At 62.2% G+C, this 24,817-nt stretch overlaps 1 protein-coding gene across 1 annotated transcript; it reads left to right on the top strand.

Moving 5' to 3' along the window:
• Positions 1-1,994: 1,994 nt before the first annotated feature.
• CD5 (CD5 molecule) lies at positions 1,995-21,777 on the top strand. The gene is made up of 11 exons (XM_045855181.1): positions 1,995-2,144; positions 12,489-12,521; positions 13,729-14,034; positions 14,466-14,525; positions 14,803-15,153; positions 17,294-17,584; positions 18,225-18,350; positions 19,103-19,156; positions 20,112-20,234; positions 20,792-20,883; positions 21,323-21,777. The coding sequence occupies exons 1-10, from the start codon at positions 2,090-2,092 to the stop codon at positions 20,878-20,880; spliced, it is 1,488 nt and encodes a 495-aa protein (XP_045711137.1). The 5' UTR covers positions 1,995-2,089; the 3' UTR covers positions 20,881-20,883; positions 21,323-21,777.
• Positions 21,778-24,817: the final 3,040 nt, after the last annotated feature.

Genomic DNA, 24,817 nt, shown 5'->3' with positions numbered 1-24,817 from the left:
CGGGGACAGCGGGCCTGGAGGCCTGGTGGGGGGGAGGGTGCGGTAACTGATGGGGGTGGGCTGCAGGGAGGGAGGGGCTTGAGGAGGCAGAGGAGGGAGTAGGGTGGCAGCAGCAGCAGCTGCGAAGGGGGGAAGGCTTTGGGAGGGGCCGGACCCCTGCCCCTGGGATCCGGCAGCACCAGTCCCAGAGGCCTGGAAGGCAGCAACCCGGACGGAACCTTGAGCTGCTTTCCGTTTTCCAAGAACAAATAAAAAAGATTAGAAACCAAAACCTGGCCTGTGATGAGGACTCTGAGATCACATAAAAGGCACAGTTTTCATTTGTGCTCTTTGCTTTTGGTAAGCGGAGGGTGGAGGGTAGCGGCGAGTGTTGTGAAGTGGGAGAAACGTGGGTTCAAATCCTAGTTCTGACCTCCCGAGGCCAAGGGCGGTCCTTCCTGAGCCTCAGTTTCCTCATCTGTGAAATGGAAAACCCCGCCCACTTCCCCCCGCCGGTTGGGAAGATGAAAAGAGGCCACGCCCCTGGCTCACAGGGGCCTTTCTCCCTTTCAGACTGCAGGCATGTAAACTGATACAGTAGAAACCGGCTGTGAAGGGCCACTTCCTACACACAGCGAGTGTGACCAACGAAAGGCTTCTAAACACCGAGTCTTTAGGAGAAAAATCGTACAGAGGGGTCCTTGGGGTGTAAAGCTGGGCAGGCCCACTCCTCTCTGTGTCCCTGGTGCTTGGCATGGGACATGGCTCTGTCGAATGAAAGAACAAACAAACGAATGACAGTTCTAGGATTTCCAGAGTCCCGGGATAGGACGGATGGCCGTGAGGGCAGGCGGGCGGCAGGGTCGGGAAGGGCTGGTTCCAGGCTTCCGCCGTGTCACCTGAGGCACCTCCGAACCCTGTAGGAGGTGATGGGTGTGGCGCCCGATCACGCCTCTTAGCGGGTCCTCATTCCTTGGTGTCACGCCTCAATGCTTCCCTCTGATGGGCTGATTCGAGTGCCTGAAGCCGTCCAGGCCTCTCGGAGCAAGGGCCGGGGAGTGTTTGGCGCCGGGGAGCTGAGTAGCAGCTATTCCTGGGCAGCTGCTGAGAGAGTCTGGCCGGCCCAGGGGAGGAGAGCACCCAGCCCAGACCCGGAGGACCTGGAGCTGCTGTGGGGAGGGGGGCAGAGGAGAGGGGAGGGGTGACTGGGACCCCTACCCTCTGACACGTCACACTCAGCTCTCCTGTCTCCACGCCTGCCTGGACTGGCCCAGATTGTGAGGGGTCCCCGGGGGCCTGAGTCTGGGCCTCAGTCTGCCAGTCCCTGTGCGCAGGCTCCCAGAGGCTGGAGCCCTTCCCCCGTCCCAGGGCCCCACCCCCCACACATCCACTTCACAGAAACACAGCCACCCTGCCCCTTTCTCACAGGCTAGAGGGTGATTCCAGCCCCTCTGGGAGCCTTAGGGACACAGCGATCTCACACTAGCGTAGCAATCACACACACACTGGCGTGGAGGTCGCCCCCCCCACACGGGCACAGTCTCCCACACGGCTGCAAGCCCCGAGTTTGTGGAGGAGCCCTCCCCCAGGCTTGCTGGTTAAGTGGCGCCTGTGGAGGTTTGCCTCAAACTCCCGCCTCACCCCATGAGGGGGATGGATGGTGTGTTGGGGCTCTTATCACTGAGCCTGAAGCGAGAACTGGCCCGGTGCCCTCCGCCTCCCCGCTCTCAGCACCCCAGCCCAGCTGGGCACCACCCTGGTGGGACCCCTGCCTCTCGGTCCCCTCGGCCTGCTGCCAGTGGGGCCAGGCGCCTCCCTCGCAGGAGCCCTGCCCCAGTGTGGCGTGATCGGGGCACTGTCCCGGCCCTGGGCACCTCGGGCAGGAAGCTAGCAGAAGCCATTCGAACGGGGACAGGTGGTTTTACCGGAGGAAGTTGACAGTTCAACTTCAAATGTGGGTGACGCAGGCCCTACGCAGCCTGCTCCCCAGTCCCACCCCTGCCCACGCCTGCCCGCCCCGCCCCCTCCTCCCCGAGGAGACACGGGGGGCAGACAGCCTCACCCACGGGTGCTGAGCTTGCCGAGACTGAAGCAGGAGGAGGCTGTGACCATGGTGGAGTCTCAGCAGCTGCTGCTGGCTGCCCTGTGCCTGCTGGGAGTGCTGGGTGAGTACCCTCCCGGGGCGTCTGCCAGGGTACCTGGGCTTGGCGTGCAAGGGGCGAGATGCCAATTCTTCCCTTGGTCTGACTCTGAGGCCCGCATGCAAGACTGGGACCACCAGGATCCCTGTCTGAGTCCCCAGCTCCTGCCTCACTCTCGGCCTTGCTTGCCCCACCCCCAGAGCCTCAACCCTGCTTCTCTCCTGCCCTGCTGGGGCCTTCCAGGCAGCATCTGTGCTAAATCAGGCTTTCAGACTAGCAATCAAGTCAGCGGCCCCCGTCTAACTTGGGCTTCCCTCTGCGGCTCCCCGCTGCCCCGCGAGCGTCCAGCCTCCACTTAGATGTCTCGAGGGACAGGAAAGTCGTGGTCTCCTGGGTGGTTCTGACGATGCTCTGGGCAGGCTGGCTGAGGCGGGGTAGGGCCCGCCTTTGAGAATGCAGCTAAGCAGATGTCAAATGTGCATGCCTTAGTTCCCGGTCCCTCTGGTTCCGTCCCCAGTGGGGCCCCAGCTGAGCCCACCAGCCAGGCTGTGAACTCACCGTGGGTCTCCTCCAGGCCAGAGGGAAGGGCTTCAGAGCCCACCCACCCCTGACCCCTGTGGGCCACTAATGGGACAACCTGGGACCTTCTGTTTGCCTGGGGGGCGATGGTGGAAGCTGGGGGGTCCTCCATCGCTGGGGACTTGGGACACTAGCTGAGGACCAGGACCCTGCTGCTGGGGCCGTCACTGACTCCGGCCGGTGGGTAGAATCCTGGGCAACGGTGGGGAGGGGCGGCCGTTCGTGCTGCGGCCTGAGCCCCGGGTTCTAAGCCTGGCCATGTGTGCCTAGGATGGGTCCCAGGGCCTCTCTGGGCCTCCATCTGCCCATTTCTAGGAGGCAGGGGGTGAACTGGAAGAAATCTGACTTCTTCTCGAGGTCTGGAAGGTGGAGCGGGGTAAAGAGGTGCGTGGTCCTAGGACGGGAATGGGCGGCAGCAGGAAGGAGCTTGAGGCTCCCCGGTTCAGAAGGGAAAGTCTCAGGGGACCCTCAGGCCCCTCTAGAGAAGCTGGCGTGCGGAGGTGACTCGGCATGTGTGTGTGTAAATAGGCATGTGTGTTTGTGTGTGCATGTGTGAGCAATGTGCTTGTGTGTGTTTTCAAGGGCCAGGCATGCCCCCAAATGTCATCCTACCATCCCCCGAGCATGTGACGACGGCACATGTGCACTCATGGTCACACGGCTATTCTTATACGGAACTGCAAGAGATACAAAGTGCCTTCCGCCTCCAGGGCAGAGGCCTGGAGACGGGACCCTGGCTGCCCCCCGGGACCCTCTGGAGGAGCTGCTGTGGCCCCTCGGCCCTGGGCAGCCCTGGGACCAGGCCCTTCAATCCCCACCTGCCCCTCACTGGTGGCTGGGTATGGGGTGGGGTCCTGCCCCGTGGCCTCCCGCCTAAATCCCACTGTGGGCCGAGGCTCCTGGCAGGACCCCACAGGCCCGTGGCCCAGAGGAGCCCAGAGTCAGGGCGGCTCAGCAGCCGCACCTTCAGCCCCTGTTCGGCAGGAACCCCTGAGACCTCAGGAGCATGTGGTTCCCCGTGTGTGTGCACGTGTGTGCACGTGTGTGCACGTGTGTGCACACGCACGCACCGGTAGATCAGAAACATTCCCGTCGCTCAGTGGGTCACCGCTTAGAAAATACCTTCAGAGCCATCTTCTTCCGTAAGCCCCACGGCAGCCTAGGAAGTAGGCGGGCCCAGCGGCCCCATTTCACAGTGGAGAAAACTGAGGTCCGAGGGGCAAGCCCGGGGTGAAGCAGCTGGTGGGCAGTGCAGCTGACCCCAGCCCAGCACTCCCGCTCTCGTGGAGACCCCTCGGGACCCTTAGCTAAGAGCAGAGGCCACCAAAGCCACTCCCATGCGGAGGAAAATGGTCGCAGGACACAACTGCCCCCAGCGGACTTGCAGCCCCCAAGGTCTAGCTAGGGGCCCCGAGGCCCAGGGCCGGAGCCGGGGGCAAACAGCACAGGTACCTTTGAGTCCTGCCCAGAACAGATGCCGCCACAGCCCTGGGGATGCTGCGGCCTCCTGGCTGGCCTGCTGGGCCGTGCCCGTGACTCAGGGAACTTGGGGCATGAAGGTGCCTGTGGCATGGGGATGGCGGCCGTGACCATGGCCTCCCACGGCGGCTCTCAGCCCCAGAGACTCTGCAGATTGAATCCTGTCTGCCGCTCGCCAGCCGGGTGACCTCCGACCTGTCTGTAAGCGTCGGTCGGTCTTCTCCTCTGTCCGTGGGAATACAGTAGTGCCTGCCGCACACAGGGTTTTAAGGATGAAATGAATCAATGCATGTAAAGTGTCAGTCAGAATGTCGGTATGTCGTAGAGTAAGCACTCAAGAAGCATCAATAGTAATAATAATAATTACTGTTAAATTATTATTACTACTCTCAGGGTCAGTAAGAAACGAGGTGAGGTAGGATTGGTGGGAAGGGGTCTCGCCAGAGGCTGGCCTGCCCCTCAGCCTTCCTGCTGCCCAGCACTCTGGCACAGGCTCTTCATTCATTCGCTCACCTGCAAAGGTTTACTGAGCTCCTACTCCGTGTCCAGCTCTGTGCAAAGCATCGGGGATACAGCAGTGAACGGAACAGGACCCCCGCCATGGACCTCCTGGTCCTGCGTGCCAGGCTGAGGCCAAGGAGACCTGTTACAAAGCACAAGTAAACGAGCCCTCGAAATACGTGCAAATATGTTGGTCAGCGCAACCAAGGAAACAGCTGCGGTGGACATAAGTGGCGGACTTCACTGTGGGGCAGGCCCAGTCCACAGGCTGGGCGTCCACGACAGAGGAGGGGGTGGGGCCCTGGCTTTGTGTGAGCCACGCAGCCCGTGTCCCAGGCGGCAGCGCTGAGGCCCGCTGGCTCTGGGCACAAAGGATGAGGCCCCAGCACCCCCAGGAGGAACGGGGGGCCCGGGGGCCGGCACTGGTCCTCTGGGCGCTCTGCCCAGCTCCAGCCGTTCAGAGGGGCTTCCTCCATCTCGACCAAGGAGGGTCTTCCACTCCACCTGAGAAGCTGGACTGAACCCCTACTGTGTGTGTGTGCACACCTGTGTGTGGGTGCACGTGTGCACACGCGTGTATGCCGTGTGCGTCTGTGTTGGGTGCCGTGTGTCCGGGAGGGCTGTGTGCGCGTCCCTGAAGACCCGTGGGGCTCAGAGCAGCACGGATCGGGGTCCGATTTCTAGGTGGCCACTCACGAACGACGAGAACACCTCTCTGAGTCTCAGCCTTCTCACCCAGAAAATGGGGGTCACCGCCGTGCTCGCCTCAAAGGGTAATTCGTCACCAGATCTAACTCTTTCGTTCATGCGTTCAGACACCACCTGTGCACTGAGCACCCACTATGTGCCAGGCAGCGTTCTGAGCGCGGGGGGCACCTTGGCGAACAAGGAAAACCCCCGGGGGGTGGGTCTGACACTGTAGTCGGGGTGTGATGGGGAGACAGACGAGACACGGAGTGGGCCGGTGACTGCACGGCGCTCGGAGTCCCGAGTGGTGTGGTCGGGGGGTTGGGAGCATGGGGCGGCCGCGCTGTGCCTGGGAGGGTGCAGTGGGCCTCACGAGAAGATAATGTTTGAGAAAAGTCCGGTAGGGAGGGAGGGAGCCCGCCGTGCCAGCCTGGGGAGGACCCCAGCAGAGGGGCGGCAGCCAGAAGGCTGTGGGGGCCCCCCCCGGGGGGTCAGGGCTTCTCCCCCAGTCTCCTGAGCAGAGGGGAAAGTGTGCTGAGCACCCTGGAGAGAGACAGGAACTCACCTGTCCTGGCCCGCAGCCCGCACCTTGAACCCCGGGCCGGGCCAGTTGCTTCGGGAGTTCAGAATGTTTTAGATGGTAGGAGGTACCCTGTGCATGGGCTGCGTGCCCTGGACATGCCCGCCATAAGGCAACGCTTCAGGAGATGGCTTCTGCAGTGAGGCGTGAAGTCACACACTCAGAGGGACCCCTGAAGGCCGCCAACACCCTCCCGCCAAAGGCGTTAGAAAGACTTTTGGTTTGGATCTTGAATCGCAGATGAGGGATTGTGGCCACCTCCTCTATAACTACTGCTATCATCCTCATCCTCCTTCTCATCATCATTATCATCATCACCATCACCATCATCGTTATTCCCCTCCCAGGCTGGACTTCCGGGGCTCTCACAGGCACCCCACTACTCCCTTATCCCTGGGGGCACAGCTGGGAGAGAGGTGGCAGGGACAGGACAGGAAAGTGGTGGCAGTTGACAAAGACGACAAGGGCCCACAGGTTCCCGCAGAGGCTTCCGGAGCGAGCCCTCCCTCTGCTCGGCCTCAGTTTCTCCCATCCGGACCATGGGGCAAGCAGGCTCTGGCCCCTCCCCGCAGTAGGCTCCCGTGGGGCCCTGCCCAGTGATGGCCTTTGTTTTTCTGCCCTGACTCTATACCACCAGCGAGCTGTGTGACCTTGGGCAACTCACTCAGCCTCTCTGGATCTCAGTGTCCTGATCTCGAAATGGGGGTGAGCCTGGTGCCTTCAACACAGGGCTGTGGGTGGAAAGAATGAGCCCCCACCAGCGGCAGAGTCCTGAGATATGTGAAGCCCTGAACAAAACGGAGGGCTTGTCCCAGTGGAGACACGGGCGGCGTGAAGCTCATGCACATTCCATGGGACACGCCCGGCCACAGCGGGGGGAGAGCGCCATGAGCTGAACCGTGAAGGCCCCTGTGCCCAGATGGGCTCACTGCCTGCGCGCTGGCACAGGCCCTGGGTGAGCAAGAGGAGCGGCCAGGTCCGCTGTCCTGTCCGAGGGCTCCGGCCCCCTGGCTCTCCTGGCGCGAGCTCCTCTGCGTGTTTTGCACAGAAAAAAGCTCCCGATCCTAAACCAGCCACTTCCTCTGGGGCTCGGCCAGAGGCACAGAATTTTGGGTCGTGCGATCTTTGTTCCCCTGAAGCCCTGATGCTGATGGAGTTTAGACACAGCTCACCGGCCAGTGTGGTCCAGGAAAGAGGAGTCTCTGGCCCCCCCAGGCGGCCTCTCCTCGGGGGGTGACAGGAAGGAGAAGGCAGCATGCCCCCAAAGGCCCTCAGACGTGTGCACCTTGCTGTGCATTGAAGAGACGTTCACGGACCAGTAGCAGGAATCACCGTTCGTGGAAAAATGGACCATCTGACTTCAAACCACATTCAATTAAGCCACCGGTTTCCTTATCTGAGGGACAGCGATGGCAGCCCCCTCAGATGAGTCCGTCAGGGTCTCTCATGATAAACTCTCGCCCGCCCTGGGGTCTGCACCGGGAAGGGGTTCAACCAGTGTTCACTATCGCCCTTGTCACCATCAGCAACATCCCAGCCCCTCCCCGCATCCCGGGTGCCCTCCATGTCCTAGGGTGCAGGTGGCCCGGGGGGGCCAGGCAGGACCTACCAGTGAGTGGCAGACAGGCCGGCCTGGGCTCTACTGAGTGTGCCAAGTGCGCCCCACCGCCCAGGCCTGCCAGCCAACCCTCATCTGCAATTCCCAACCCAACCCGCATTTATCTGCAGGTTTCTGGCGGACGCATTCAGTGCGAATCCCAACCTGAACGAATAGGAGGCTATTTATAATCTTGGCGCGTCCCCCTCAGTGCAAAAATTCACGCGTTTCACTGCAGGGACCATCCCGTGTCTGAGGCCAGGGCTGTCCAGACACAGGGCAACAGGAGGCGACCTCGGGGACCGTGGCAACCAGAAGGGCAGGCTGCTGCCGGGGGCTGGCAGCAGCAACGTGGCCCCCACGGCCAGAAAGACCTCTTTTTCAAAGACATCTGGATCTTGGGTTTTTTGGGGGGCCGTTTTTGGTAAAACAAGACAAAGAGAAACTTTTCAAAAAATGGGCCACCCAATTTTTAACATTGTGCAAAGCCAGTAAAACCCATCCAGGGCTGCCGAAGTGGGAATCACGTGGAAAGCTGGGAGCCAAGAGGAGAGGGGAGCTGGGACATGAGGATGGTGCATATGATATACGTGGTCTCAGAGCTGCTTTCAGGAATTCGTCTGCTCCTCGCCGAGACCTGTCAGAGCAGCTCCAAATGATTCAATCCCTGCAAATGCAGAAATGAAAAGGGGGTTCAAGGGGGAGTAAGGAGGCCTTCTTTTTTTTTATTTTTAAAGATTTTATTTGATCATTTTCAGAGAGAGGAGAAGAGAAGGAGAAAGACAGGGAGAGAAATATCCATGTGTGGTTGCTGGGGGCCGTGGCCTGCAACCCAGGCATGTACCCTGACTGGGAATCGAACCTGCGATGCTTTGGTTCGCAGCCCGTGCTCAATCCACTGAGCTACACCGGCCAGGGCGAGGCCTTCTTTTTTTATTTTTAAAGATTTTATTTAATCATTTTCAGAGAGAGGAGAAGAGAAGGAGAAAGAGAGGGAGAGAAATATCCATGTGCAGTTGCCTCTCGTGCACTCAATACTGAGGGGACCTGGCCTGCAACCCAGGCACGTATCCTGACTGGGAATTGAATGAGCGACCCCTTGGTTCAAAGTCCACGCTCAATCCACTGAGCTACTACACCAGCCAGGGCTTTAAGAGGCACTCTAACTCTGGCTTTCTTGTCCTGAGCTTTGCCTGGATGTGGTCAGTCCAAGTCCTAAATTTCTGGGCTTCCAGGGAAGGTCGGCTGCAGAAGGAAGGGGCCTTTGGAGAATGCTCGTTCCCAGCTCCAGCGGCTGAGGTGTCGCTGTGGAGAGCGGGTTAGGGAATAGCACGATGCTCCCGTGCCCCGTGTCCCCCGTGGTCTCAAGGGTCTCCGGGCTTCTGTCTGCAGACTCTGCCACAGCAGAGCCTGGACCTCAGGCTGCAGGCGGGGGCCGGTGGGGTACATTGTGGCGGGAAGGGCGTCAGAGAGCCCTGAGCGCATCTCCCAGGTGGAGGGGAAGGAGGATGTTGGTCTGACTCTGTGCAAAGCCGCTAACATCAGCTGCAGCCGATCAGACCCTGAATATTTCCTGGACAGAACGAAAGAGCAAAGCACCCAGGACGCTCCAAGTCAGGCACACATCCCACTGTTGACCTCTGAACCTCCAGGAGGGTGAGGGGTCGTGGAATCTAAGGTCCGCATTTTACAGAGGAGGACACGCAGCCCAGAGAGGCCGAGTGACTCGCCAAGAGCGCACGGCAAGTGCCTGGGAAAGCCCTCCCCGTGGCGCGTCTCACAGACCGAGCAGAATCGCAGGTTCACGCCTTCCCACCGGGCTCGCACGCCAGGGACACGCAGGAGCCGGTGAGACTGGGGGCCACTGCCGCGGCCTTCGCCCCGATGGAAAGGGCGGCCGCCTGGCCCAGAGGTCAAGGAGCACAAACCCGGCTCCCGGAGGCCCGGCCGAGAGTTCCGACCCCAGCACTCGCAAGCTGTTCGGGCTGTTCATCGCTCTCGATCTCCTTGTCTGTACGATGGGAATTCGAGCAGCAGCAGCAGCTGCTTCGCAGGGCTGCGATGAGGTTTGAGAGCGTGCACGTAGAAAGTGCCCGGGAAGGGGTGCCAGCTGTAGGCGAGGAGGACGCTGCTGGAGGGACAGACAGGAAAGGCTGCTCGGCTGAGGACAGATGGACACCCAGAGGGAGCCAAAGCCCTAGGACGCCTCTTCTCGACAAGGCATTTTCCATTTTAGAATTTTCCCTGGTTGTCTGGCTCGTTCAGTCTTTCCTCGGCGCAGGGCCTGGGCTGCCCTGTGTGAGACCTGCCACCACGGCCAGGCCCGGGGGCTTCCGGGCCTGGGGGCTCAAGCTCCTCAGGGTCAGGGTCTGGGTCATGCTCATCTCTGCACCCCCCAACTTGGCCCTTGGGAGGCACAATGGGGGGAGCAGAGAGTAGAGGGTATGGGTGTAGGAGGCAAACTTATGGTTCAAACCCAGGCCCTGCCAATTGCTGGCAGCATCGCCCTGGAGGGGGCACTTCCCAGAATGTCTCCTGCGAACGTACTCAACTCACGTTGTGAGGCCGTGTGGGACATTCACCATGACATCCGTAAGGAATGCCCCCGAGGGCCAAGTACACAGTAGGTGCTCAATAATGGTAGCTGCTGTTCATAATGAATGTTGGCCGAGGTGACTTTGGGAATGCAAGGGCCCAGGCGAGAAAGGCAAGTGTGAGCCCGGGGGCCTGGCCCTCCCAGGGTCCTGGACAGGGAGTCGTCCACGGGGAAAGCTCCCTCGGGCCCCGCAGGCACCCCAGGCCCTGCCGGGGCCATGACCAGGAGCCACGGCTCTGAGCACCAGGCAGGGCAGGGAAGGCACCGGGCTGAGTCCGTCACACTGATCCCATCCTCTCATCACCGTGCAGCTGCCCCTCCCCTGTCCCCGTGCTGTGGACCAGGGAACGGAGACTCCGAGGGGCTGAGGCACTGGCCTGCCCAGGGCCCGCAGGCGGTGGCGGCGGGGCCGTGCCCTCGGCCAGAGAAAGGGATCAGTGCCCGAGAACCCGCACAGCCCCAGAGGGGGGTGGGTTTCCCCCAAAGTGCCCCAAAGTGCCCCCCAAGCTGCCTCAGCCGGCATGGTTTAGCCAAAGAAATGACTCCCTAAAGGTGAACAGCCCTACTCCCGATGGGAGCTGGAGCTGGGGGAGCTGGAGGGAGGTGGGAGTGAGAGGTCAGGGGTGAGAGTGAGGGCAAGACCAAGGGCCTCCCACCCCCTCTTTCACCTCCTGAGCGTGGACATCTCCACCGCGTCCTCCTGCCCACTGCAGCAGACCAGATGATTGACAGCTGGTCAACACTGCTCTGGGCCCGACACCCACCCTGCGTGAAAAACGCCTTCACTCCTGAGGCCCAGGACTCCCGGGCGACCACGCCAGGCTCTCGCCGCCGAGACAGATGAGCATCGCAGGGCCAGCACAGCTCCATGGCGAGGGATCTCGGGTTGGGGGAGAGAGTGAGCTGCAAGTCTCCCCTTCAAATCCTACCACGGGTTCGGAACGCTCAGGCAAGAACAGGCTTTAAGAAAAAAAAAAACGATTTATTTTAACACCCAGCAACAATTTCTCAAACACAACTTAAACCCGGCCGTTGACTGTATAACATGGTCTCAACGACCCAGTGCTGACCTCAGAGCCCAGTGGAGAGGTCAGTCCAGGGGTCAGACAGGCGGCCGTCAATACCCCTGCTCTGAGTGATAACGCTGGGTGGTGGACTCACAGGGTGGGCTCTGAGGAAACACAGGCACGTCACCCCACCCCGTCCCCACCCGGATCCGCCGACAGCCCAGCCGCAGGTCAGCTAGTCGCAGGCTGCCCTGCTGGGAGACCCCTCTTCCCACAAAGGGGCTGGCAGGAGGTGGCACTTCCCAAATGGCTCACACCCCTACTGGCTGAGCCCAGGCAGGAGCTGCGCCAGGCTCGCTGGGGCCGTGGTCCTGGCGCCCCTACCAACTGGCTGGGCCCCCACGGCCGAGTCCCTTCCAGTCCAAGTCTGAGCTTTGACGCCCTCCCCTGGAAACTGCAACCGGGAGAGATGAATCGCGGCTGTTCTTGTCCCGCCTGCTTGGGAATACTCGAGAGCAGCAACCTGGTCTTGGGTTCCCTCCCTGGCTCATTTCCTAGTCCCCTGGAACTGTGGAGTGCAAACATTTTAAAAAAGATTTTATTTATTTTCATTCTTAAAGGGGAAGGGAGGAAGATGGGGAGAGACACATAGATGTGTGAAAAAAACACCGATCAGATGCCTCTTGCACACCCCCATGTGCGAACCTGGCCTGCAACCCAGGCATGTGCCCTGACTGGGAATCGAACCAGTGACCTTTTGGTTTGCAGGCTGGTGCTCTGAGCCACAACAGCCAGGGCAGAAAAGTGCAAACTTTTTCTGATTGAAAGCAACCTACCAGGACATTTTGACTGTGCAGCCGGAGGCACGGAAAGTGATCCTTATCCTCACAGTGCGCAGTGCCTCTGACATCCTCTCTTCTAGTCCATTTCATTGTTTAAAACATCGACCTTTGTGACACCACTCATTAGTGCAAAGGGACGGCAGGCGGGAATGTGGGGCGGGGTGGGGCTGTGGTGTGCCCTGGTCGTGATGATGGCTACCCCGGCCCACGTCTGCGCTAGCATCCACGGCACTGTGCCCCAAAGGAAAAGCCAGGGGACCACCTGTTCTTTTTGCAAAGTCAAGTTTTAAAACAGGGACAAAAGGTCATGGTTGCGACCCACTGAACTGACTTCACGGCCCACCCAGGGGGACAAGGGTAGCATGCAAAGCCCTGCACCTGGACGCCAGGATCCTGGGGGCGGGCAGAGAAGGCCGTGGCTCTCTGCCCGTGGGCGAAGGGAGCGGGAGCGGGAGCGGGCGGGAGACTCACTTCCTGACCTTGCTCTCTCCTTTCCGCAGTGACTTCCTGCCTCGGAGGGCCCGGCGACTCAGGTGAGGAAGAGCTATGGGAGGCCTGGCGGCAGAGGGGGGCAGGGGGAGCAGGGCTGTCGTTCTGTCAGGCTGTAGGGGGTCCTGCCAATTCAGAAATCAGCACCTCCACCAGGGATAGAGAGAGAGAGAGAGTAGTCCCCCCACCACACACACAAACATGCCCACCTGCACGTGGACGCCCTCCATGGCCACGAGGCACCCCATCTGTCCAGTGCTCCCCCACCCGAAACATCCATCCATCTCTGGCATATCTTCCCAGAACCTCTCTATGCAAGTGCAAACACACATTCTTATTCTTTCCGTCACGGAGCCTGAGCACACCACAAAAGCCATGTTCCTGCCCATGACCCAGCAATCCCGCTTCTGGGCGTTCTCCCAGGAGAGGGGGCAACGTGTGCCCACAAAAAGACAAAGACAGGCACCCGAGGGTTCACAGCAGCCCAGACCTGGACACAGCCCAGATGGCCAAGGCCTGTCCACATGGGAAGCATGGGCAGCCAGAGGAAAGGACGGACTCACAGCCAGGCAGCGCCGGGGGAAATCTGCAGCCCCGAGCGAAAGGAGCCAGACTGGAAAAACCGGCGAACAACAAAAGTGCCGAATGATCTCACTCACATGACATTTTAGGGCAGACGAAAGTCATCTTGAGCGACAGAGAGCAGACCGGCGGTGGCCTGCGGCGGGCTGCAGGGAGCTTCCCCGGCGGTGGGAGGGCTCTGTGTCTGGGATTGCGGTGGTGCTACGGACGCCTGCCGTCCGTCCAGTTCCTCTGAACCAGCGCCCCTGAAATGAGCGCGTTTCACTGGGTGCAGGTTGCACCTCAATGAAGTCCATTTTAGAAGTCAGAGGAAAAGAAACAGGCACCAGGCCTGTCTCGGGTCTTCGGAGACAGACTTCCCGGGGGGGGGGGGGGGCTCTGCTGCACCCGGGGGTGGCGAGGGCCCCTCGCCCACTGCTCCAAGTTTCCCCAAGCTCCGAGGTCTGCGCCCTGTCCTTCCGGCCTGGCTCCAGGTGGCTTCAGGGGGCCACCTGGGTCAGGAGAGGCCCCAGGCGGAGACTCTGGGAAGTCCCTGCAGTGCCCCAAGGATGAGTCACAGGAGCCAGGCTGCGGGCGGGGGCCCAGAGGGAGACCTTGGGGCAGGCAGGCAGGCAGGCAGGCAGTGAGGAGCCTTCCCAGCCTGACCCTGCCCTGCTCTCTGACCCCTAGAGCTCCCGCTGAGACTGCAAGGCTCCAGCTCTCCGTGCCAGGGCCAGCTGGAGGTCCACTTCGACGGCAAGTGGCACACGGTGGACAGCCAGAGCTGGGGCCGCGGCCCGAACCGCCGGGAGGACCCCAAGCGGGTCTCCGGTCTCTGCCAGAAGCTGAACTGCGGGGACGCCTTGGTCCTGGCCCACATCTCTCACTTCAACAGCCCCCAGAACCACGTCATCTGCTACGGGCAGCCGGGGTCCTTCTCCAGCTGCAACTCCAGCATGGCACACAAGGGGGTCCCTCTGGGCCTGATCTGCTTAGGTGGGTCCCCTCGGCCCGGACGCCAGGCCTGGGATGCGGGGCCTGAGCAGGCAGGTGGAAGAAGGTCCCAGGTTTACAGTGACCGCCCCCCCCCCGCCCACCCACACACACACACACATTCACTGGTGGGGAACTGGAGCGGGAAGGCTGAGGGGTGCTGGCACCTGTCTGGCGAGATGGAAAAGGTCAAGGACCTGCTAACGTCACTGTCTCCTCTTAGCCTCCGTTTTCCCAACTGTAAAATGGGCTGGTGCCGCCCACCTCACAGGAGGCTTAGAGGCAACGGGTGGAGCGAGTGGCACTCACATCCCGAGTTGCGGGTCCTTAGGGAACGGCCCTCAGCCCCCGAGCTGCCCTCAGCCCTGCCCACGCCCCACCCTCCCCCTCCTCCCCGCTCTTTCTGGCCCCCTCACCAGAATGTCTCCTTGCAGAGCTGCCGAAGACGAGCCCTCCTACCACGAGGCCGCCACCCACCACGCCAGAGCCCACAGGTAAAAGGATTCCGAGGCCCCCGGGGGAGGGTGTCCGGTGCAGCGATTAGAAACACAGGATGCCCAGTTACATTTGAATTTCGGGCAAACATGGAAAGTGTTGGTGGAATTACGCCCCATGCAGCAGTCGGGACCTCGCCGCTTCCCAGGTCCGTCGGCCGGTCATTCACACGCTCGTGTGTTGGAGCCGAGATCCAGGAGCAGGGAGGGCCCGCCCCCCCGCCCCCCCCGCCGGCCGTCAGTGCTCAGACGCACACCCCTCCCCCTGTCTCCCCAGTGCCTCCCAGGCTGCATCTGGTGCCAGGGCCCGAGGGGCTGCGGTGCATGGGCGTGGTGGAGTTCTACAGGGGCAGCCTGGGTGGCACCATCAGCTACGAGGACCAGGACGGGCCCAAGGACCAGGACGGACCCAAGAACCTGGGGGACCTCATCTGCGGGGCCCTTCAGTGTGGCTCCTTCCTGAAGCGCCTGCCAGAGGCCAGGGCAGCCAGGAAGCAGGCCCCAGGGGAGACCGGGCCCTTGCCAATCCGGTGGGAGATCCAGGACACCAACTGCACCTCCCTGGAGCAGTGCTTCAGAAAGGTCCAGCCCCGGAAGGACGGCCAAGTCCTCGCCCTCATCTGTTCTGGTGAGTGAGCCTGGGCCAGGCCCAAGGGCGTCCCCGGAAGGTCAGTCACCGCATGTTCTCCCAAACCCCTGCAGGTGGCGCAGGGTCCAGGGCGCTGTGGGGAGCACAAGGGAGCCAGGGGGCTGGTGGTCGGCCTCTAAGCGGGAGGCAGGGTGGAATGGGGAGGCTGCAGTCACGCCAGGTGCCTTGGGAGTCTCTGCAAGGGAACTCGAACAAGTCCACATGCCCCGAACGCCATGCCACTCGGGGGAGGTGGGGCCTGCAGGACTTCCACGAGGAGACAAGGTCTGCTCTGCCGGTTCGGAAGGAGGAGGGGAGCGCAGTGGAGTAGAGGAGAGAGGGCTTGCAGGTGGGAAGCATGGCTTGTGCCAAGGACCACAGCAGGATGGGGCGGGGGCAGGACCAGCCTTGCAGGAAGGGGATTTGTCAACTCTGGGGACCACTGTCCCCGGTTGCAGACGGTGAGAGGTGGGAGGTCCCGGGCACAGCAGGCCCAGAGGAGGCCAGGGCAGGTCAGCAGGGGCCTCCTGCACAGGCTGCCCAGCCACAGAGCAGCGAGTGGGAGAACCTGGTGATGCCTGCGTGGTTGAGGGGAGGTGGCCGAGGAGTCTGGTCCACGGGACCCCGAAACCAGGATCATGGGGCACCTGAAGGGAAAGAGGCTCCAGTTCGAAACCAGGAGGAAAGGCATTGCCTGCCTGAGGGGGAAGGGACGTCTCTCCGAGGGAGGGTTCTGGCCGACCCAGACTGTAGGAAGTCTCCCGGCACGGTGGCCCAGGGCGTCCCTTCTCGCTCACAGCAGCTTCGGGGTGGGAGCTACGGCCACCCCCGCTTTACGCACGAGCAGGCTGAGGCTCAAGGAGGCGACATTTCTTGCCTAATATCACAGATCGGCAATTTTCAGCCTTTTTCATCTCCCGGCACCCAGAAACAAACTACTAAAATTCTGTGGCACACCAAAAAAAATTTCTTTTGCCCATCTCACAAAAAAAAAAGGGGTATAATTTTGATCCATTGATACCGGATGGGTATTGCTGTGGTGGCTGCCACCCCTTTTGTATTTGACAGTCTAAGGGAAAAGAGGTCAGTGCCGTGACCAAACTGCCAGGGGCCCTGAGGCGCCCGGCTGAAAATCGCTGTCACAGAGCACCGGCTGGTTTCCGCTGGGGCACGGTCAGGCCAGAGCCTGTCACCGAAGCCTCGGCTACCCCCAGGGTGGTCCAGGACGGCAGCATGGGTGTCAGCGGGGGCTGGATAGAAATGCAGACTCTCAGGCCCCACCCCCAACCTACTAAATCAGGACCCCCATTTCAGCCGGGGACAAGGATGGGTGCGTACAAAGCCAGGAAGCACTTCAGTGGACTGTGGGGCTCTCCTGCGGGTGGAGAGGCCCCCACGTATTGGGTGTCTGGCGTGAATGAGTCAACACTGCCCCCTCCAGGCAGAAGCTGGACCCCACGGTCTCTTGGCCCGAGCAAGGCTGGCTCTGAGCCCCACCCAGCCCTCCTGCAGGCTGCAATCTGCAAACCACACCCGGGGAGCTGGCCTTTGACATTTATTCTATGTAGAATTTACTAAGCCTTTGAAGGCGGATGTTGCTATGGAAACTGACCAAAGCTGGTGTGATCCCAGCTCCCTCTGCACTGACCAGCAGGGCCTGGGCGGCAGTATTTCTGGCTTCTGTCCCTGCTGTGAGCTGCCAGGACTTGGAGCGGGAGGGCGTTCCCATCCCTGGGCCTCAGTTTCCCTGCCTGAAAAGCTCTCCCGCCTCCCAGGGAGCAGCAGGAGAAGGAGCGGATGTTTCTAAAAGGAAAGGGGATCCCACTTCCCACAGCTTTTCCCACTGCCTGCTGGCGGCCGCCACAGGCATCGCCACCTGCCAGCTTCATCACCGATCCAAGGGCCCAGGCTGTTGCGTCTCAGGACAGCTGCTGGCAGCTGCCCAGGAAAGGGGGGAAGTGGCAGAGACGATGGCAGAAAGGAGAGGACAGAAAGAAAAGTTGTGTTGCGTGGCACCAAAGCCCCCTGCGAGGTGGCCGCCACTCTGCCAGTGGCAGGGGGGTCCCAGGGGCCAGGCGTGCAGGCCGAGGGTGGAGGAGGCTCCCTCCAAGCCTCATCTCCCGCTGTTTCTCCTCCCCAGATTTCCAGCCCAAGGTGCAGAGCCGCCTGGCAAGGGGCAGCAGCACGTGTGCGGGCTACGTGGAGGTGCGCCGGGGCCGGCAGTGGGAGGACCTGTGCCACCACTCGCCCTTCAAGGTCCCCTCCCGGTGGAAGGAGGTGTGCCAGGAGCAGCGGTGCGGCAACCTCAGCTCCTTCGAGGTGCTGGAGGCCGGAGACCAGACCTCCCGGGGGCTCGTCTGTCACCAGGAGAAGCTGTCCCAGTGCTACGAGTTTCAGGAGATAACCCACTGCCAGAGGGTGTTAGTCACGTGTGAGTCTGCTGCTGGGGGGGGGGGGACAGTTCTGGGTTTTCCCTCTACGGCCCGGTCAGCGAACGAGCAGGACCGGGAGCCCCAGGCCCCCCAGAAAAGGGTGGAGAGATGGCACCCGCGGGGAGGGCGGCAAGAGCGCGCAGACAGCAATGAGCACGAGCCACAGAGAGAGGACTGGCCCTCACTGTCAGGCAGCCGGTGAGGGACAGAAGGCCCCTCTGCCTTCTACGTGTCCAGGAGGGGCGGGAGTGAAGCCAGGTGGCACACATGGCCCCTTTCATGGTAACCGAGTGACACATTGAAGAGAGAGATGGAGGCACGGCCGGCCGGCTATTGGTACATGACCATGCGCTGGTGCCATGTATGGTGGCCAGGCGATCGCACGGTAGGAAGTTCAGTAATTGGTTACCAAAGCGGCAAGTGACAGCTGGACGGCCGAGTGGCAGGCAGATGCTAAGGGGAATGGAGGGTTGTGTAGCGCGGAATTCCAGAGGCGGTGGAGGGACAGCCGTGTGGGCGAGTGCCTTCCACACGTGCTGCACAGTCACGGGGAGGAGCTGGGCAGCAGCTTCCCTCTGAAGGGGTAGATTTGACGCCCACGGGGTGGGACTGAGCTGAGCCCCTTGCCTTCCCCCGCAGGCAAGGATCCGAACCTGGCGGGCCTGGGCGCGGCCGCCGTGGCGAGCATCATCCTGGCCCTGGTGCTCCTGGTGGTGCTGTTGGTTGTGTGCGGCCCCCTCGCCTACAAGAAGCTGGTGAAGAAATGTAGGTGCCGCTGCCTCAGCCACCCCCCACTCAAGCCCCTGTGCGGGGAGAGGAGCAGGGGCCCTGCCTCTGCTTCCACACCCAGCCCCACCCCTCTGCCATCGACTTGGCTTCCTCTGCCCAAAGTACGAGAAACAGAAAGTCAGGAACAGTGTGGTGGCTGGTGCGCCCACAGCGGGGGCCCAGCTGAGACCCACTCCTGGCCAAAGGGAGGATGTGGCCTTCGTTAGCTGGTGATGGGCCCAGAGGGTCATCAGCATGGCCTCTGACCTCAGGAGACACGTGTCTCGGACCCAGTGCCACCACCTCCCAGCTGTACCTGATGGTGACTAAGCCACTTCCTCTCGGAGCCTCAGTTGCCTCATCCACAAAATGGGCGATTACTCACCCAGTGAATATAGCGGGTTGCAGTCTCCGTCTTGCAGAACTCGGGAGAACATGATTCAAGGACAAGGAAGGGAGATGAGGGGCTGAGAAGCGAAGGCCCAGAGGCAGGCAGTGTTGGCTGGGTCCCTGCCACCCTCCCAGATCTTAATTCTGGTTCTGAAGTCGTTTCCGCTGCAGAACCAGTCACCTCTAGCAAGAGATGGGTGCAGGTTCCTCCCCAGCAAGTCAGAAAACCGAGGCCCCCAAAGGTTCCAGGGGGGCAGAGCCCAGCGGTCGCCCCCTGCAGGGGCGCCTGCCCCCCTCCCCACCCCTCCACTCCCTGCTCCTGCCTCCACCCTGACGTGCCTCTCCCGTCTGTTGCCCAGTCCGCCAGAAGAAGCAGCGCCAGTGGATCGGCCCGACAGGAATGAGCCAGAACAGTGAGTGTCCCCAGAGGCAGGGTCCGTCCACAGCCCGGCCAGGGTCCCCCCACCCCCGCCCCGGCTCAGGAAGGAGGCCTTGGAGGCAGGGTCGAGGCTCACTGCCGACCCCCTCCAGAGCCAGGGGCTGCCCGAGGGCTCTGACCCCCACCATGCGGCTGAGGGATGGCTGTGCCAGCCAGTGCTCATGGTGGCCCTCAGAGAGGAGGACTCTGGGACCACTCAGATTCCCACGGCCACGCGGGAAACAAAGCTGGACTTGCTTCCTCATTGCGGGACTTATCAGAGCCTTCAGGGGCATTTCTGCCTGGTTCATCCCCAAAGCGGGGGCACGTGAAGAAGGGTTGTTCATGCCGGTTCCCTCAGTGTCTCGGTCGTGGGACAACCTTCGAAGGCCAGCCGTATAACATTCTGACGCAGCCAGCCCAACCCCCACCCAGCCTTCGTCTTCCCTCCTTGCAGCCCTGCCCGGGCCACCCTCCCGGGTGGAACCACGGCTCTCCTCCTCCTCCCTCCCGCTTCGTATTCTTCCCCCCTTTGCCCGGAGCCAAACCCTTCAGGAAGGCTCTGTGTTATAGGTCACGTCTGCTGTTATAAATAAAGGCCCTCAGCTCTGGGAGGGCAAGGGGGTACACCTACCCTGTCTCCTATGTTCCAATTCCCTGCTTAAAACATGTTTGATGACTGACTAACAGACTGACCAACAGACCGACCAAAGGCCCAACCTGCCAATCAGCTCTAAGTCTGACCCCTGCTAGTATGAACCTGTCCAGAGAGAAAGGAAAAGAGGGACATGTTAGAGGAGCCATGGGTGCCCTTGCAGCACCGCCCCCCCGCCCCCCACCCCCGGCCTATCACACAGTGGGAACGGACATTAAAGCTCGGGCCCCTGTTGGGAAGGAGGATGAGGACTCAGCACGTGTCATGACGATGTCTCCTGCGTCTGTCTGCTCAGTGTCTTTCCACCGTGATCACGCGACCACAGTCCGCCGATCCCAGGCCGATAACCCCACAGCCTCACACGTGGAGAATGAGTACAGCCAGCCTCCCAGGAACTCCCAGGTCTCCGCTTATCCAGGTGAGCACTGCCTGCGCTCCGAGGAGGCCTGGGGGGGGGGGGGGGGGTGGGGGGGTGGGGGGGCGGGGGGCGGGGCTGGAGCAGGGGTCACGTGATCACCCAAAGAGGAGGGGGGGGAGAGGGGGGTGACCTGCCTGCTGAGGGCGCTCACAGCAGGGTGAGGAAGGAATGCGGACTTCACAGGCTGTTCAGCTGGAGAGGAGGCGCTGGGATGCCATTAACCCCAGCACCGCTGTGACCCCACAGCCCGGCATCTCTGCAGGGCACTGAGGGCGAGGTGGCCAGTGAGGCAGAACGGAGCCACCCAGAGGCCCCGGGGAGCCGGTATTGAATGCTCCCAGGCTGGCACTGACAACGAAGCCCCAGGGAGACTGGAGTTCAGTGTCATTAGTGAACAGTTGGCTGGTTTGACCGAAACAGATCCATGGCTGTCCAGCCACCAGCTCCGGGAGCCCCCCTGATCCCTGACCCCCCCGTGGGGCTCTGGGCTCTGAGGGCGCGGTCTGTGCAGCCCGGGGCGCTGAGCCCGGCTGCAGCGGCCTCCTTTCTCTCTGCAGCTCTGGAGGGGGCCCTGCATCGCGTCTCCACCCAGCCCGACAACTCCTCCGACAGTGACTACGACCTGCACGGGGCTCAGAGGCTGTGAGAGGTGAGCACGGGGTCCCCACGCCACCGCGCTGGGGATGAGCGCCAGCCACTGGACGCCTACCTCCCACCCGCCTGCCCGCCCGCCCATCCGTGAATGGGGCGTTCCAAGGTCTGGGCTCACGTGCAGGGAGAGAATAAGTAAGCCTCGAGGATTCGGGGGATGGGGGCTGACCTGGCGATTAGAGCAGAGGACTCTCCCCAGCCTTACCGCCACCTCTTCCACTCCATCTCAGGAGCCCACCCGAACGGGCCCCTCCTAGGTGGTGCGCTTTTACACCAGGGCTGCCAGCAGGAGGGAGAAGCCCCTGACCCAGAGGGGCAGCCACTGGCCCCAGACGCTGAGCAGGGGCCTCGGGGCCTGCCCCCCACCTCCCAAAACCAGCTCCCTGTGTGAGGGGTGTGAGGTTTCCTCCCCTGACACATTCCCTTCTCACCCACAGACCCGGGAAACGGGAACCGACATCCAGAGCCAAAACGTTTGTCCTGAGAACATTCTGCATTTGCCGCTTGGAAATACGTCCCCCCGGTTTCTGCCCCCGCCAGAACCCGGACGGAGGGCAGGGGGCCTTTCGAACATCCCCGCAGGAGAGGCCTGGCCCAGGGGAGACCCGCCCGACAGCTCCGCCGACCCCGCAAGTGTGGCGGCTGGGAAAGGGCCGAGCCCACAAACAAGGAGCCACCCCCACCCCGGGCAGAGACATCTGGGGGGGCCAGGCCCCAGAAGCCCCCGCCCCTGTCTGTGGGGAGCAGCGCCCGAGCAGAAGGGGCTCTCTGCTCAGGCCTGGACCCCAGTGAGGACTGACGGGACGCTCACGGTGCGGTGTGGGGACAGGTGGGAGCTGAGTACTCTACTGTATTTCCAATATGTTGTTTGTAAATAATGCCTTTTCTACTTCCTGAGAATTAGTGTCCGGCCTCCTCCATCCAAGGTCACCCCCTGTCCCTCTGGAGATGCCTGAGGGCAGGGGCACCCGTCGGGGGGCTCCGCAGTCCTCCGGTGGGAGGGCTGCTCACCTGGCACAACGCGGCCCAGCGCAGCAGCCCCTCAGGGTGATGTGTGGCCCCCGACCCCGCGCCCTGCTCCACCCCTCCCTCTGTGGCCTCCCCCAGACTCCTGCTTCTTCAAGGTGCCTCCCTACAAGAGAGCAGGGACTGGGGCTGGCTGTCAAGCGCAAAGGGCCCTAGCGCCGCCTGACGGCCCGGCACCAAGGGGGGACCCAGTAAACCCTGGCTGAGTGGGGGTTTGTTCGCCTCGCACGGCAGTTAAAAGTGCACGGTTCATGGGGTGTCAGCCGGTCACAGTTAACTGCCTCCCTGGAGAGTCAGAGGCCGAGGCTGAACAGCCTTGTGGGTTCAATAGCTCCCTCAACAGGAACAGTCTCCCTACGGGTCAGTGAGCAGAGACACACACCCCGAACCCTGAGGTGCCTGGGTTTCCTTCGGCACAATCGAGAGGAGGACGGCTGAGTGGGGGCTGATCGGGGCCTGTGGCTCTCGTGAAGGGAGAGGCGGAGCCAGGCCTCACTAAGCCCTTGGGCTTCCCAGGGCTCCGTGAGAACACGAGAGCACGTCTCGGACCTGGGCCTTTTCCCCGCCCCACTGGCCACGGTATCTGCCACCGGGAGCAGCAGACAGCCGTGGTCCCAGCTTCAGCAGCCACTCTGGGAGAGCACCAGGGGTGACCACACGCATCCTGGGGAACACTCTGCCGCCTCCGGCACCCTCCCGCCAGGCCTCTGCCCTGTCCCTGCTCTGGACTCGCGTCCCACGAGAGCCCAGTGGCCAAGCCCAGGGCCCGGGTCCAAGCTGGGAGCCCAGAAACAGAGGCAACCCGCCCCCTTCCCATGCGAGGCAGGGGTGAGGGCCCTCCAAAGGAGGCTGAGAGGCGGATCTTAAGGTCTGGCAGAGGGTGCGAGGCAGATGCCCCCTACCAGCACCTTTCTCCATAAAAGCTCGCCCGCCTCTAGCCTGGCCACCACACAGGGGCCTCAGTGCAACCACAGCCTGCCTCAAAAAACACACTCCCCTCCCCACCCCCCCCACCCCCCCAAAGGGGGGTGCTGAGGCAGACGTCTCTGTTCCCCTGGTGGTGGCAGGTGATGCATTCCAAAAAGACCTGCTTGAGCGACTGAATGGGAACTGTCTCGGCCTTGGGAGCACTTTTGCCGAGTTCTGGCCTCGGCAGGTGGACCCTGCCCATGGGCCCACGGGCCAGCCAGGCTTCGCCCTCAGCCCTGTGCCCCAGGCGACTTCTTGGTCCGTATTACCCCATCACAGCCACATGCCAGAGTAAAGCAGGGGCCGCCCCTGAGCCAGACAGGGCGCCGCTCACCTGTGTGCCCCCCACCCCAGCCCACTCCCCTGAACTGTGTTACTCGACCGGCCCTAGAGGCAGTCCACGCGCCACCTGATTCTAGCACATTCTCTTCATGTTAAGTCACCAGGAAAGTGCACCTGGACCCCCAGCGACAAGGCTGGCTTTGGCGTGGCCAGGGGCCTGGGGCCTGGGAGTGCTGCATGGGACCCACCGGGCGCCTTTCTCACCGAGCTGGGAGTCTCTTGGAGGCTCTAAGGTGGACACTTGGGGCCTGTGTCCCGTGCAGCTGCCCTGCAGCAAGAGGCCCGCCGCGGTGGGTGATGGGTGGGCGGGGAGGGAGGCGGGGGGAGCGGGCGAGGGCCAGTGTGCGCCAGACCCACGGTGCGGGTGGACGGTCTTCGAGAAGGAAGAACAAGGGCCAGCAGGGGTGCCACACACTGGGTGACCGGCTGCGGCCGCTCCGAGCCAAGCTCCTTTCTTAGAAGGTGGCACCTCCTCTCTTCAGCTGCTCCGCGCACCCTGCCACCAACGCAGGGCAAGTGACTTGACTGTGCCCCTCGAGTGAGGTTTTCAGCCTCTTCCTACAAAGCCAGACTGTCCTGTTCGCCCTGGTGTCCTGTGTCCTCAGTGCGGGACACTTGCAAGGCAAGGCCAGAGTTCAGGAGGGGACAAAGGCAGGGGACATTTGCCTGGAGCCCGGGGACTCAACCGGGGCTCTGATCCCCACAGCGTTGTGGCCTTTCGAAGTCTGACAACTTCTGGTACCACAGAGGCCGGGCAGAGGAGCCCCTGAGGCCAGGTCAGACAGAGCTGGGGGCGAGCCCCACCCCCGACCGCTGGGCTGTGTGCCCGTCACTGAACAGCCCACCCTTGTGTAAAGTGGGGGCCGGGTGGGGGATCAAAGCACTGTTGAGAGGACCCGTGATAAGGCACATTGGAAGCTTCACACAATGTGTGCGGCCCTGCTGCCAATGCTGGTGACTCGGCATCGTCCACAGGCAGCCTGCCCTTGCCGCCTCGTGTCACCGCGCAGGGAAGGAAAAGCAGGCCCATCAGAAACCTGGTCTCCGGACTCCCAGGAAGCCACCCTCCCTGCTGAAAGCAGAAGCCCCTCCCAGGCCTCCTGACTACCCGCTGGGCTGGCGGGGGTGGGGGGGGCGTGGAGGGAGTACCTGGGACGGGGCAGGCTGGCCCATGGCAGGGAACCACCAGGCTCCTCAGCCAGTTCAGCAGCCCCCTGCCCCTCCCCCAGCATAGAAGCGAGAAGGGAAGACTCGGACCCCAGCGGGGGCTCCTGGACAGGCTGAGAGCAGCTGCTGTCAGCCCCACAGGTGGCAGGAACACGCACGCTGCCCGGCAGGGCCGCGCCCCACAGGGTCCAAGCGCTCCACGGAGGGCGAGGCAAGCGTGCAGGCTCAGGTGTGGGAATGAAACGCCCCAGATGGAAAACCACAGCAGCAGGGGAAGGGAAATACTTAAGAGCCAGGCCCCCCGGGGGCGGGGGGGGGGGTGAGGGGGCGGGGAGGGTGGCAGCTCGGGATATCCAGATGGAGGGGCTCTGTGGACTTGAATCAAGGAGGCTTTCAGCAGGGCGTGACCCTGAAGGCGGTGGAAGAAA

Source organism: Phyllostomus hastatus, unplaced genomic scaffold (genome assembly GCF_019186645.2).
Source record: "Phyllostomus hastatus isolate PE091 unplaced genomic scaffold, TTU_PhHast_1.1 phas_scaffold_11, whole genome shotgun sequence".
NCBI classification, from domain to species: Eukaryota; Metazoa; Chordata; class Mammalia; order Chiroptera; family Phyllostomidae; genus Phyllostomus; species Phyllostomus hastatus.
This window is presented reverse-complemented; position numbering and strand designations above follow the sequence as displayed.